At 34.1% G+C, this 15,312-nt stretch overlaps 3 protein-coding genes across 3 annotated transcripts; 1 reads left to right on the plus strand and 2 right to left on the minus strand.

Annotated features, from left to right (window-relative positions):
- The first annotated feature begins 3,765 nt into the window (after positions 1–3,765).
- LOC123888368 (dehydration-responsive element-binding protein 2F) lies at positions 3,766–5,034 on the plus strand. Its single transcript, XM_045937408.1, has one exon. It carries the CDS (start codon positions 3,812–3,814, stop codon positions 4,676–4,678), a length of 867 nt encoding a protein of 288 aa, XP_045793364.1. The 5' UTR covers positions 3,766–3,811; the 3' UTR covers positions 4,679–5,034.
- Positions 5,035–5,197: 163 nt separating this feature from the next.
- On the minus strand, positions 5,198–11,174 carry LOC123888369 (DNA-binding protein SMUBP-2). Its single transcript, XM_045937409.1, has 15 exons — positions 10,937–11,174; positions 10,560–10,664; positions 10,213–10,281; positions 9,827–9,916; positions 9,624–9,707; positions 9,158–9,322; positions 7,929–8,116; positions 7,762–7,834; positions 7,629–7,682; positions 7,155–7,412; positions 6,655–6,861; positions 6,374–6,477; positions 5,916–6,060; positions 5,665–5,799; positions 5,198–5,553 (listed from the first exon to the last, which is right to left on the minus strand). Exons 1-15 carry the CDS (start codon positions 11,024–11,026, stop codon positions 5,377–5,379), a joined length of 1,944 nt encoding a protein of 647 aa, XP_045793365.1. The 5' UTR covers positions 11,027–11,174; the 3' UTR covers positions 5,198–5,376.
- Positions 11,175–12,031: 857 nt separating this feature from the next.
- LOC123888370 (oligopeptide transporter 5-like) lies at positions 12,032–15,152 on the minus strand. The gene is made up of 2 exons (XM_045937410.1): positions 14,927–15,152; positions 12,032–14,522 (listed from the first exon to the last, which is right to left on the minus strand). Exons 1-2 carry the CDS (start codon positions 14,999–15,001, stop codon positions 12,276–12,278), a joined length of 2,322 nt encoding a protein of 773 aa, XP_045793366.1. The 5' UTR covers positions 15,002–15,152; the 3' UTR covers positions 12,032–12,275.
- Between the last annotated feature and the right edge of the window lie 160 nt (positions 15,153–15,312).

Below are 15,312 nucleotides of genomic sequence, written 5' to 3' on the forward strand. Positions count from 1 at the left end.
ACAAATATTTTTGAAGAGATTTAAACTATGTGGTAAGACTATTATGACCGAGCTAATACTCATTCATTCTAAGACTTGTTGTTTAAGGTAATTTTGTATATAAAATAATGTACTATTACGTAATTAATGTGTACAATCACATGTATCTCATTGAAAAGGTCACTAGAACAATGTGAGAAAGATTCATTCGATTGTAAAATTCACTCGAGACTCGAGAGTGCACTAATAATCCTTACCCTTAAAATTCAATCTTTCTCATATTTTTAATATTTTTGTCTTTTCAATATGTGACCTGAATTTTACCCGAAGATCTTCCGCATGAAAGAATCCTTACCCAAAATAATGTATAGACAACTATTAAAATATTGCTAGCCACCACAAACCCGTTTCGCCTCATCGAACAACCACAATGAAGCATAGACGACAACCACCATGAACACCGTTACCCAAAAATTGTGTGAATTGCAGATCTTCAACCTCGACATAAATTTTTTATAAAAAATAAAAATTTGGTCCCTATAAATTTTTTAAAAAATGCAAATTAATCACTAAAAAATTTCAGAATTTGTAAACGAGTCCCTAAATTATTATTTTTTGCATATGGATCCCTATTTAACATATTTTGAAATTGGCTTCTTGACTTTTTGAAATTTCAAATTTCGCCAAATTCTTTTAAATTCTCTCGTTTGTATCACTTTCATTATATATTTATTCCAAAACTTTTGAAATTTATAAAAACAGTCTAACAAAGTTTAAGACCGGAGAATTTTATTACTCTATCCAAACCAAATAATTTAGAAATGAAGGGATTCAATTGTACGATTCAAACACTTTCTCAAGTTTCGACCGAGGTTGATGTCATGAAATGAAAAAGAATTTAATAATTTTATATCGACATGTTATACACAAATGTATGCAAGATTATATTTTAGGCTTAAATCCAATTTTAGTTTTCCATTTTAAAAATTAATTTTTTTTCTCCAATTTAACTTTTTTTTCTAAAGAATTTTGGTCTCTCATTTTTTTTTATGATGCGGCCTATTCATTTATGAAGTTTGAAGGTTTTTTTTTTGTGGTCAAGTAGCCTAATGGCTAAAAATTCATCTTTTTGAATGAATAAGCGAAAGATCTCAAGTTTAAATGCCTAATAAGTATTTTCACGTCATAAATGAAATAGACCGCATAAAAAAGAAAATGAGATGAGGAACCAAAATTCTGAAAAAAATTTTAAAAAAAAAACAATTAAATTGAATGACTAAAAAATCAATTTTTAAAATAAGAGACCAAAAACACGCTTTTAAGAAGGAAAATGCTATATTTAATAAGAAATTTATTTGCAAGAAAAAGAAAAATCTTATGTGGCATCATGTAATACTATATTTATTTAGTAAAAAATTTATTTGCAAGAAAGAGAAGAATCTTATGTGGCATCATGTAGTTCTTTCAAATGATAACCACCAACTAGTCAACTACCCCATGCATGGTAAGCCAAAATCTAATTGGTGAAATTTCTTAATTTTATGGATTCTTCTCTTTCTTGTTTAAATTATTCTTACTAAATAGCATTGCTCTTTAAAAAATACGACCAAAAAATACATTTTGATCATGTTGTTCTCATAGTATAAACACGTTTAAGAGTGGTGACATTGTGCTATGATAAAATGGTAAGGTACAATCAAACATATATATAAAACTTGTTTACATTCCGTATAAAGAAGAAAAATAAGTCCAATATTATCAAATAAATTATTCCTTGATATAATTAGCATATATATATATATATATGGGGGGATTCGTTAACTTCAGGGGTAAGTCTTCATTGACTTACTCCGCTTAATAATTTGATATCGGCATTAATATTTCTTCAATCCAATCGTTGAATTCAAAAATCTCATTGAGTAGATCAACTCCACAAATTTTTATAAAAATTCAAAAAATGTAGTTATGTATTCCGACTATTGAAATTCAACAGTTTTTTTAAAAGTTTGTCGTACGTTCAATTGAAGTTATCAGAAAAAGTATTAAACGGTTTTGAATTTTTATAAAAACTTGTGGAGTTGATCTACTCAATGAGATCTTTGAATTCAACGGTTGGATTGAAGAAATATAATGCTGATATCGAGTTATTAAGCGGAGTAAGTCAATGGAGACTTATTACTGGAATCAACGGATCCCTCCTCATATATATATTCCTTCATAAAAATAAGCTGAACAGCATGATCATCATATACTGATCTGAGAATCATATCAGGCAAGAATGCGATGAGATGCATAGAGCAAACATGGGATAAATATGAAGTGAAGTCTCGAGAATCAGGGTGTGTATAGCAGGACAACACGTGAAATATAGGTTGTGAGATTTGGAAAAATGTTGAGGTGAGTCTTACTCTTATGACTTATCTACTAGTAATCACTAAGATCCTCCTCCTCGAGGACAAATTCATTTGTATCAAAATAGAATCCAAGGATGAGTGTGTCATAGTTCATTCATGACAACTACTTCATCATTAATTATTTGGAAAAAAGTCTTCATTTGCAAATATTCTACTCACACAACACCATTCAATATACCTACCTATTATCAACAACAAACAAGGATCATACAGGATTAACTCATAATACCCCCACCAAAAAAAGTAGTGTTGTTATTTTAAGGTTAGAGTAAATTAATATGGTTATATTAGCATGTCAATATATCAAGCTGAGACACACTACTAAGCCCCAAAATCTTCGAGGGTTAGTTCTGTCATCAAGTGGTTTCAGACCCCTCTCGATCACAGTTATGAGAGATCGAACCGTGATACTCTCTACCAAGTACAATGTCAATCACCATTGGACTTGCTAATGATCGATAGTTTTTCTTATTTATTAATTTTAGTGGATGTTTCATTAAGAGATGTACAATGAATCATCGTGACCATCAGACCATGCAATTTGGAGCTCCAGGAAAACTGTGTGACCCGTGAACACCACAACTAAAAAGAATATGTAAAATGAAATAGTCAAACAAAATACTAATTAATAAAATGTTTCTTTTTGCAAAGGAATAATGAATGGAATGTAAAGATGTTCACTCCTTAAATCAACGTAGAGTTCCAAAAGGTCTCTTTAATTTTGTAAAAATCTCTTTTTAAAATCAATGACTCAAAAGTAGAATAATGTGGATATTTTAGCATTCAGACTTTATATTTAAGGGTACGGTTGTGTTTATCTCTACATTTTCTTAAAAAAAAAATAGATGATTATCTTGTTTGTGTAGTAAAATAAATAATATATTAACTATCTGCCATGTGTTAAGAGTTATAAGACTGCATGCATTCAAAATAACAAAAACGGAAAAGCTTAAAACATTATAATTTAATTTATATATATACTTATAGTGTAATTTTTTTACATGTACATTTAATCAAATCACGACATATAAATATTTGAAAAAGATATTTCGAAAAACTTACTTAAAAAGTGGCACTATAGTATAATTTGATTGAATACATGTGCACTCTAATTTTACAGGGTCGGTAGCAATTATACTCAAAACATAATTAGTAAGAATTTTATTGTAGAAAGATTAAAACAAAAAGGAAAATGAAGAAAAGAAAAACATGATTTGAAACAATGTAAGTATGAACTCAGTAACGGTCACATGGATTTAGCTACTTCTCCAAACGTGAAAACATTTACACCAACCTCCACTCTTTGCTCCTACATATCCCGCTCCTATAACATGCACTTCCAAGTATCACTAACCACTGATATATACACACACCACTACCATTTTCACTTGTTCTATACTATATCCTTCAAAATATACATGATGGATACTTGCAAGAAATCTCCCTTGAAACCATGGAAGAAAGGGCCAACCAGGGGGAAAGGTGGCCCTCAAAATGCTGCATGTGAGTATCGAGGCGTTCGCCAGAGAACGTGGGGAAAATGGGTTGCTGAGATCAGAGAGCCAAAGAAGAGAACTAGACTCTGGCTTGGTTCTTTCGCAACTGCGGAAGAAGCTGCAATGGCTTATGATGAAGCTGCAAGGAGACTCTATGGACCAGATGCATACCTTAATCTTCCACACTTGCAGCCACACTCAGTTTCGTCTATCAAAACTGGAAAGTTCAAGTGGTTGCCTTCAAAGAATTTCATTTCAATGTTCCCTTCTTGTGGATTACTCAATGTAAATGCTCAACCTAGTGTTCATTTAATCCATCAGAGGCTACAAGAGTTTAAGCAGAATGCAGTTGCTGCAAGTCAATCATCGCTTTCTAGTTCATCTAATGATCGAAAGGCAGAAGAAAATCAGAATGTAGAGAGCAACAAGAATCATGCAGAAAATCCACCAAAGGAAAAAGATGTTCAAACATCGGCGAATAAGATGCTTGGAGATTTTCAAGAGGAGAAACCACAGATAGACCTACATGAGTTTCTTCAACAGATGGGAATACTGAAAGAAGAAACACACTCGGAGCAAACTGAGAGTTCGGGAAGTTCAACAGTGCATGAAGCGGTGTCAAAAGATGATAATAATCAATTGGGAATATTTTCTGACACAAGTGTTAATTGGGAGGCATTGATCGAGATGCATGGATTTGCAGATATTCCGGAATCAGAAGCCACGCAGCTCGAAGCATATGACCCAAATGACCATCTTAATTTCTCAACTTCCATTTGGAACTTTTAGAAACTTAGCTGGTTTGTCAGTCAAGAAAAGAGAAACTACCTTATCTAGCTTTTAAGGAGTTGAAATCTAGTTAGAATTCGATATGGTACTCTCTCCAGCCTTAAACATAAGCAAAAAAGTATATGTATTTAGTTTAAATGTGGACCAAGTACATATACTTTTTCGCTTATACTTAAAGCCGGAGAAGTACTACTTAATAACTCAGCCTAAGCTGATCAGACGGTTTTGGTCCTACTAGTACTCAATTGCTGTTTGACTTATGTGTGCTGAATTTCAATCTATTGACAGCAATGTAAGAGTAGGAAAGTAGCTAGGAAGGAGCTTATTTTAGTAGTTGTAGTGGCAAAGTTCATGTTACATTCTAGCAATAATTTAACGAATTTTAAGATTTTGACAGTATAACTTAACAGACGGTCTTTAAATTGAAAATGATGTTTATAACCGTCATATACTAAGTATCAAAAAGATAAATAACAAGAAGAAACTAAAATTCTAATTGATTCTAAAAGTATTAATATGGAGACCATAAATTTTCTCTTCTAAATAAAATGGTTTTGTCTTTATTCTATAAAACATCAACTTCCTTCAATTCCAAATAACAAAAAGATTTAGGAAACATTCAGAGATCTACATAACCAAAATCAACAAATTTATAACATGAGAACAATAACAGCGGTCTTAACCTTGGAAAATTTTGCCTACTCATTCTGGTACTCAGATGCACTCTGATATTCACCGTGCGTTTCAAAATATTCAACCAACCGCTTTAGAAATCCATCACTACTAACTGTCTCCCTATTACAGACAATACAGCATTGCCTTCTTGCCCGTGTCACGGCCACATTCATTCGCCGCCGATCACTCAGAAAGCCCACCTGAAACATATATTCCAAGTCTCTTTTTTAATCTTCATGATATGCTAAAAAAAATAGTCATGTAAGACCTACATGAAGCAAATTAAAAACTAATACACTTGTTTGAAATACCTCCTTTTTTGAATTTGATCGAACCATTGATATAATAATGGCTTCCTTCTCCCTACCCTGGAAACCATCAACTGTTGAGATTTCAATATCCTTCAGCGAGTTCTCCTTGTTTCTCAACATCTTAAGTAAAACAACCTGCCAAAAGCAACACCGACCATATTGCGATCCTTTGTAAAACTACTAAAACATGATGTTTGAACCCACAAAACATTTATAGCGAAAGTTCCCACACCCACAGAACAACTCTATACCTGGGCAGCATATGGGGTAATAATTCCAATATTAGAAGGGAGCACCCCGCTTTGCACTAATCGCTTTGCATGAGCCATAGCAACTTCAGATTCTCCTTCATTAAGGGTGCTATCTTCTTCATCTTTCTTTTCATCCATGTCACATCTGAAGCAATCAATATAAGCAGCTAGATTTATATTCTGTTTGAATGCTCCTATCAACAACCTATACTTGCTTCAAATGAGATAAAATGACTTTCTGTCTACAGCTTCCACATATTAGTTCAGTTTGTCAAAATTCTTATACCGTTCCCTGGATATTGATTACTCAAAATGCCAAATCATTATGTACAAAATGATGGTACAACAGTTTTCATTAGGAAGAGAATGTCGTGTTTTTATTCACATGTCTACACTAGTCAAGTAGTTCTGGGAATATAGATATTTCAATTTTCAATGGATGGCATTATCCAACATACCCATCTGTGTCTATGAGAAGAAGGGTTGGTTCAGTTGAAGATGTCCTCTTCACATCCTCAAGATCATATAGCATATGTGCAGCAACACTTGGATGAGCCTTGACCTGTTATCACATAATTCTATGCATGAAGATCTAAAAATGTTTATCCCTGAATATAATCTGACTATTCAGTTCAGGATTGATAAATTCTGCTTTTTATCAGTGGTTTAACAGGGGATAAAATAAAAGTATGTTTTATAGCATGTGATATCAAGACAAGTGCTTTGAACATAGGAGCACCTTACTGTTATAAAGCTCTTTAGAAGACCAATCCATGATAAGTTGATGCATACGATACTGGACAGTAAGCATAGATGTGACTTCATCTCCATACAGTTCAGCAAGTCGTTCGAAGAGGGTTCTTCCTAAGCCTTTCTTCTCAGCTTCAACACTTTGAATGGTTGGAGGAAGTTGAAGATGATCTCCTGCAAGTATACATCTTGTACCCTAAAACAATGAACTCCATTTAATACATTATAATAAAAGTGAAAACTAATGATTAGAAAGCTGCGTATTTTAAATTTTAATGCTGAATCAAGCGCAGGTTTAGTATTAGTCTTTTAGTTTTGCCAGTTCAAAGCAACTTCTCTTTGAGACATTATTGGAGGAATGAAAGATATTGTTGGAGATTATTATTAGTGGTCGTCGTAGTTATAGTAATAGAAGATGGCAGCAATAAAACATAACCTGACAAAGGCATGCAATCAAGAGTAGTTATAGTGTTTAGACATCAACATTACCTTTAGCAGAGGTATCCAGCATGCTATCTCAAGTGCTTGAGCAGCTTCGTCGATAATCACCAAATCAAATGATGTGCGGTCAAGTTTCTTAGTGAAAGCCCCAATCAGAGTAGTTAATATTACATCTGCAGTTTTAATTACGTCTGTAACAGCAAGCTGCTGCCTTTTCCGCTCTTCTCTAGATAGAATCCTAAGTTCCTTCTGTATCTCCCTCCTTGTATTTTTCTCTTTGGTTTTTAGCAGCTTTCCATTCAATACCTGAAAAAAAGCACGCTATACATTCTGAAAACTGAAACGTAATTTTGCTAAATATTATGCTGACATAAAGTTAACGTTGACATAAAGCATCGATGATAACTAACATATGAAGCAACAGAACATCAGCTAGGTAACACTAACAATCTTGGCAAAGGACAATCGGTTCATACTTAAGAATTGAGATTTGGTCCTGTGTCTTCTATTATAAAACTGTACCTTCATTTCTTTTCGAATGTCATTTGCGAGACCACTATTATCTCCTCGTAGTACCTAAATTGTAAATTCAGAGAAATTAAATATGGAAAGGATAAAACAAGTATGATCCATGACAAGTATAACAAGTATGTACCTGAGCATCCAATGCACTATCGAGCACTTGAGGCAATAAACGTGCGGGATGACCAATCCTCACCAGCTTAACTCTAATGAAAATGGACATCATGAATGAGTATCGATACGAGATTTTAAACACTTGAAACTAAACCAAGTGCCAGAGAGATGATAAATTAATCATACTTGTGTGGAACTAGCCGCTCAACGATGTTGTCAACAGCAATATTTGATGCAGCACAAGCGAGAATCTTAGATCCACGTTTTACTTCTTGTAATATAATTTCCACCACTGTTGTAGTTTTTCCTGTTCCAGGAGGTCCATGTAGCAAGAAAACATTCTTCGACGATAGGGCTTTTGTAATTGCATCTTTCTATGGAGATAAAAATGTAAATACATTATTTTGCAAACACAGGCTAGATGTGCAAAGAGAAAATGATGAAATACTCATGCAGAAACACCATTATTGTGATAATAGGGATATATTGTATTGTTTAACTGACATCCTAAAACCAATGAAAAATAAGATCACAACAAAATTAAACAACTTGAAATTGCATAATTAAGAAGAATTTTCCCTAGAACTGTTACATGTTCAGTAATGACCAGGGAGGAACAAGTTACTATCCAGGTAGATAAAATGATATCATTATTTTATCCGTAATTTTGAGTGCTTTAATAATCAATTAACGACTATATCAAAATTCTTAGCTGATTAATAGGTCCACTTATTTTCAACCAACTACATGTAGAGCATGACCAGTGTTTTAGCTTAGTTATATAGTAGTAATTGATAAAATTCATGTGATTTCAGTTCAATTGTATCTTTTCAGTTATGCTAAGACTATAAATAAACCCTTGTATTCTCTTAATCTTTGTCCTTGAGATGATTATCATAGGTTTAAAGTTAACCCAGTTAAGGCCTTAATTATAATAAATAATTTAAAAAACAAGAATAGTGTGAAGATACAACAGTTAATGTAAGATATTTTTAGAGAATTATGATTTCGAAATGCTTGGAGAATCAATATCTAAAATTGGAACACAGCTCAAGTGATTAATTAAATAAATGTGTCCAAGTACGTGGTGCATACACTAAACACTCTTTGAATGTTAATAAACAATAGAGTGGTTAATGATTCTGAATTGAAAAAGTCTTTCTTAGGAATCCCTAAATCACAATTCTTTTAATTTCCCTTGAAGAAAAGGACTTATAGAAGCAATAGGAAGCATTATAGACATATTTGTGCAACTAATTGTGACATATGAGTTATATTAAATACAAAGGCATAGACAGCCTTAGATGAAATAATAGATCATATGCAAATAGATTACATAAATAGACAACTGTTTGGGAAAAAATTAAAATGGAAATTAAAAGTTAAACAACTAAGCAAGCAATTAGATTACACACCTGAGAGTGATCAAGATTTCTATTAATGGAAGTGAATGATACATCCTTCTTGGACACTGTTGGTTGCCTCTCCCCAAACAAGACAGGTATTAGATCAGAAGCAGGACCCTTATGCACTCCTTTACTCAACTGTACTAATGCATCTTTCATCCTGTGATATGTCACCTGGATGAACAATAAACATTTGCCGTATATAAGAACCCAGGAGCAAGTAATTCATTTTAAAAAATATATATTAAGCAAGGTGCTAGCATATATGTTCACACAAACACAATAGAAAACAGTAAGTAATAACTAAATGCAATAGAAAAACAGTTCATATATTTTACGCAAACATAAAATTATAGTATATATTAAAACTCATCAAATGTCATTGTAGTGTTTGAATTTGAATTATTTATAATCAAACCACAAAACTATTCTGTAAAAGAAGAAATACTAAGTGCCTAGGAACTTATCAGCATACCTCATTTGCAACTTTTTCCAGCCTTAGGGGACTGTTTAATCCATCTTCTGGTATATCATCAAAAGCAACAGTAATTGATGAGTCCTGTTAGCAATTGTATCATAATCAAACCAGCAAGTTAACATAATATCCGAAGGTGAAACCGTCCACAGCCAATAGCATGGATAATTTTATTCTTTTCACAAAGTGAACCAATCATATACCTTCAATCTGTAAACTACACCTTGCCCAAGAGCAGGAGAACCTAAATCAGCCTTGTTGAGTTTTAAAACAACAACATCATGAGTACCAAACTGCAAAACCAAAAAAAATTATCTTGTTAACTCCCGAAAGTAGTACAATATAAATTGTATGCATTGAAAATGGTCTTAATCCATATTAGTTCAGTGCCACGCGATGTTTTTGTGGCATCTATTTTACCTTCTTACCGGTCACAGAGTACTTGAATCAAGTACGTATACTTGGAAGAAATTACAAAAAGGCAGAAGAAAGTAGAAAAAGATAAAATAACTGCTAAAAAAACACTACAGTGACTTTGACTCAACCAGTTTGATATCAAACAAAAGATAAAAGAAAGTCATGTCTTTACCTTGTGTGCAGGAAGCACATCTGCTTTTGTGGATTGAAATTCAATCAAAGACTTTCCCATAAGCCCCGTCTATTATCATAGTAAACAACAAAACAAGAGGCACGATATAAGAATACCATATGAATAAAGCTCCACTTACCACTACTTAAATGCACATGAAAAATCGACTAAACCTAGCTCCTTTTGCTTCATAATCATGAAATCTCAACAGCAATGAAATAAGTGAAATATAAAATTCAACTTCCACTTTTATTATTATTTTCATAATTTTGAATTCCATTGTCCTACAACTTGCCACCATTATCAAACAATCAAATTACACATTGAGCATAACTGAAAATGGTAACCTGAACATCTACACACTTCAAGTTAAGGATTGTTGATCCTCTCTTTTGAGCAGTATCCAAATTCCTCGAGGCGCCAGTTGCAATTGAGCTCGATATCTCAGCATCCTGAGGCAAAACAAAGCAAAAAGATCATAAGATTGAAATAAAGAACCATATTCACACTCTCTGAAACAACCCCGTTAACCATTCTTTGAAAGTTATAGTCTTTTTCACTATTAAAATCAACTAAAACACAATCCAATGAAAAATTGCAACTAGATGGGGAAAAAATAGGGTTAAATTGATAAAATGAGGTAAAGGGTATTTGAAAGTTGGAAACTTGAATCGCAAAAAATGATTATGAAATAGCGAATTGGACTAAAAGAAAAAGTGGGTACCTTTTCCAAGTCGAGAAGAGGGGTGGTGATAGAGATGAATTGCTCCAAAGAGAGAGGTGGTGCTTTCTTCTTACTCGCTCCTCCCTCCATTGCTACCGTCACAGCTAGAGAGAGAGAGAGAGAGAGAGAGAGAGAGAGAGAGAGAGAATGGTGAACCGTGAACGTTATTGAAATGCAGTTAACACTAGAAAACAATTTGATGAATGAATAAATACATAACTTGCAACCAAATATCAAAAAGTCCACAGTAGCACACCAGGCAAATTCAATGTTATGAATTCCGGGTTCGATTCCCGGCTGTGGAATTTACTTTTTTCAGTTTTAATTTAATTTTTATACCAACTCTCCTCATTTAATTTGAAATTGTTAAAACTTTTATTTTTTGTGTGCAACGCCACTTTTTTCTTTTGAGCAAATAAAATGTTATATACCACTTAAATTTTCCTAAATTTTAATTATCACTACTGAAGAGTTGTTGTGCCCAGGGCCCCCCTTTTTCTCAAATTTACTTGCAGATATACAATTATCTTAATTTTTCTATAATATATGGTTAAATAAGTTTTTTTTTCCTTACAAATATGTTAAATTTTGTTTTTAGTTCTTATAAAATGATATGTCTAGAGCACCAATATTGGTACTATTTGGGTAATTGGGTTTGGTTGTCAACCACGTTGTAAAATGCATTACCGGTTCTTTTCACAATTGTTTACTATTGTTTTGTTACTTTTGACCGTTGCACACTCATGTTACACTCACCAATTTTATATTTTGGGAAAATAATCATTTTAGTCTTTCAATGTGCAATCCGTTGTCATTTTGGTCCCCACTGAGGAAAAATTATTGAATAGTTCTGAATCTGCATTCCGTTAGTCAGTTTGGTCTCTACTGTTAAGTTTGACCGTTAACTCAACAAAAAAGTCGACGTGACATTTGTTTGGACACACGTCAGCTTGCTAAGTTGGCACGAGGGACGAAAAAACAACAATTTTGATCCCTGAATGTGTAACTCGCTGTCATTATGAGCTTAAGAGTGGGGTCCAGTTTAAATTGTTTGATGGGTGATGATAAAAAAATGTAGTTAAATTATTTAAAGAATTAAAAAAAGAAATAATATAAAAAATTAGGTGAGGTTCATTTAAACAACCAAATTTGGCATGGACGCTCTTAGCACCTCTCATTTTCCTTGAGACTATGCCAATGAATCAATAATAAAAAAATCAAATAACATATAGCTCATATACAAAGGGATCAAAATAAAACATGTTCTTAGTTTTTTACATTTACATGTCCAATATGATATTCACATGGCAATATTGATTATGGAATGGTAGCATGGAAGTCAGGAAATAGGACAACCCTCTGCATATACACCTGGAGCTGTAGGGCATGCAGCCAAAGGGCAATGATCTGCTTCAAGACCCCACCAAGTTGGACCAAAAATACCATAAGATTGAAGTGCAAAATAAAGGACTAAACCCATAAAAGCAACTCCAGCATCTAAACCAGCTGAAAGGATATAAGTATGCCTTGCCCACCAAGTCTTAAACTTTCTATAAACATAGAAATTAAAGAACATTCCAACAATTCCCCAAGTAATATAATTCACAGATCTCACTGGTGGAATGTCAGATGCACCTGCAATGATAATAGGAATGTTAATGAGTTTAATCCATTTGTGGTTAGGAAATTTGATAGAAAGAAGCCACACTGGAACAGGTGCAATTAGACCAATAAGGAAAAACCAATTCATCTCAGGATAAACGCCGTCGTTGGTAAACATTCGCTTTGGACCTACTACTCCCCATATAATGGAAGCGTTGTAAAACACGTCGTCACCAGGACATGTCCAAGGACTACCTTTCGGCAACAATGATTCATCGCATATGTTCTCGATAGATGTTAGAAGCCACCATGCTGTTCCAAAGTGAACAGATGAAGAAACTACTGTGCCAACTAGCTGAACAATGAACATTGATTTTGGTGGAATTTTCATATAGTGACCTAATTTGAGATCCTCGAGAAAACCAAGTGCTTGTACCATGCTGATATGGCCGTATGTCTTGAATGCCATGTTAGCGAGCGGCTTTCCGGGGTATATGAAACCAATGACCAACTCTGTGATCACATTAAGGCCTGATCTTATATTTGTCGTTGCTTCAATGACTCCAATTGGTAAGGTGAAAACTAATGCAATTGCTAGAGAGAGTAGGATTCCCCACCATGGAAGTTGGAGCTGCTTGCCGAAGCCTTCGCAAGCTACTAAGGCCATCATAAACATTAAAATCAGAATGGTGGCAAACCACCATTCAGGGACTTGTTCATAGTTTTTCTTCATAATTCTTGTATGCACATCTCCGAGTTGGTATTTTAGTGAACTCGTTGTCTTCTTCCACATCTCAAGTATCATTTTTCCGTGGAAGAGGACAACGTGCGAAATAGTGGCTGTAAGAGCTGCAAAGCACATTCCGTACTCGAACGCGAACGTGACACTCATATAGATCTTGCTGTAATTGTTGTAACTCTCCATATTGATGTCGAAAGTTTTGGTATTGAGAATCCGAGTAACGTTGTATGTTGCACCGGTTGAGTCAAATGTGTGAGAACTAATGAGGGGGAACTTTTTAGCATTATATAAATTGTTCCAATAGGCAATTGGAATCAAAACATACATATATAATACAAATCCAGCCATTAAGTTGGCAATGGCAAAGCCAGGAACAGCCAAAGGACTACCTAAAAAGCCGGCAACAGTGTTCCAGTCAAGGCCGAATGAACCGATACCAAGGCCTTTCATGCCCGAACCGATCTGTTGTGCAGTTATGGAATCTTTCCAAATCAGGCAAACAAAGGAGGCAGTTGATATTGCTTGGAAAAGGTATCCCGGAACGATGTAATATGCAAAGCTGGCTACAAAGACTAAGAAAAAGAATTGCAGTCTAGAAGTTCCTCCTTTAGGCCTTTTTTCTTTTTCATGAAATGCCCTAAATAGAGAAACCTGCACAAGGTTTTGAGGCCACCACATGTAAGGAGAATCAACAAGGAACCTTCTGAAAATCCCGGCCCATCCATACCCTAGCATCTGAGTCGATAGAGCTAACAAATAAGCCGCTACGGGATGGATGGTTCTATGATAGAAAGCCTTAACAATTGTGATGATGTTAATTGCATAAACACCACTAGATCCTGAGCTAGCAAAGATGGTTATCAACACATGTTCTTTCAAAGAGAATGGACCCGGATTCAACGAAAACGACCGGGTTGTAAAAGGGACTTGAATTGGTTTTGTGGGAAGTGTTGCAGCCATAAGTTTTCCAAGTGGGAGGCTAATAATCTGAACTGAGACAGAAGTGATTTTCAAAGGGTTGGTTTTGTAGCCTAAAAACTGGTTCACAAATGCAAGTAGCACACATGATACTAACCCTAGAACCCATGTCCGGAATGTTAGCGCCGGCTGAGAAGGGTCATCGGTGGTCAGAACCGTTAGTCTCACTTGCTCAATAGGACTATCATTAATGCTATATTCATCTTTCTCTGCATCCTCTATGACTGTGTTTTGTGACACTCCACCACTTGATATCTCAGCCTCCTAATCCATAAAACAAAGCAAAGGAGGAAATTGAAAGGAACAAAACAACAATCATCATTCATCAGGTTCAGTTTAATTAACTGCTTATACCATAATCGCTTATCATATGAGTGCTTATGTATAAGCTATTTATGTAACAAAAGATAAAATCAAGTCAAATTGTTTTTTCAATATAAGTTATAAGTTGTTTTCTTAAACTATCTCAAAGAGCTCATGAAATAAACTGAAAATAGCGTATGAACATGTCATAATTTGTATACATAAATTCCTCCTAACAGTCTCACAATTGCTTATATTGATATAGATTATAAACAAACTCAAGTTAATCTAAGAATAAACAAGAAAAAAAAAAAAAAAAAACTGTGTGCATTAGACTTTTGGAGTTGGAGAGCCAAAGTAGGTACCTTTTCCAAGTCAAGAAGAGGAGTGTTAATAGATATGCATTGATCTGAAGAGGTAGGTGATGCATTGTTCTTCATTGCTGCTATGTAAACTAAGGATTGCAAATTTTAAACAGAAAAAGGGAAAGCTATAAAGTTAAGTAAGATGCATTATTTACGTATTGTAGAAGATATGTATGTTGATTTCAAACTTATTGGTATCTAATAAAGTTATGAAGTTCAAGGTTACTTGCATGAACCTGGACAGAATTCCAGTATTTAGGAGGTCAACTAGATCGTGTGAATTAATGTTGAAATTTAAGGTTGAAACGTCAATTTCATGATTGGTACTACATAGTATTTGTCTTTAGAAGTTGGTTATGTTAGTTTGTCACTTTGATTAGATGGGG

The sequence above is a fragment of the Trifolium pratense genome, linkage group LG6 (assembly GCF_020283565.1).
Source record: "Trifolium pratense cultivar HEN17-A07 linkage group LG6, ARS_RC_1.1, whole genome shotgun sequence".
Taxonomy (NCBI): Eukaryota; Viridiplantae; Streptophyta; class Magnoliopsida; order Fabales; family Fabaceae; genus Trifolium; species Trifolium pratense.

What these genes read in the sequence shown, in the direction of transcription:
- LOC123888368 (XM_045937408.1), top strand. Translation starts at nt 3,812, where the DNA reads ATGATGGATACTTGCAAGAAATCTCCCTTGAAACCATGGAAGAAAGGG.
- LOC123888369 (XM_045937409.1), bottom strand. Translation starts at nt 11,026, where the DNA reads ATGGAGGGAGGAGCGAGTAAGAAGAAAGCACCACCTCTCTCTTTGGAG. An exon ending in CTTCTCATAGACACAGATGG is followed by an intron (nt 6,061 to 6,373) that starts GTATGTTGGATA and finishes TGATTGCTTCAG; the next exon opens with ATGTGACATGGATGAAAAGA. An exon ending in GATCAAATTCAAAAAAGGAG is followed by an intron (nt 5,554 to 5,664) that starts GTATTTCAAACA and finishes TATATGTTTCAG; the next exon opens with GTGGGCTTTCTGAGTGATCG.
- LOC123888370 (XM_045937410.1), bottom strand. Translation starts at nt 15,001, where the DNA reads ATGAAGAACAATGCATCACCTACCTCTTCAGATCAATGCATATCTATT. An exon ending in CTCTTCTTGACTTGGAAAAG is followed by an intron (nt 14,523 to 14,926) that starts GTACCTACTTTG and finishes TTTATGGATTAG; the next exon opens with GAGGCTGAGATATCAAGTGG.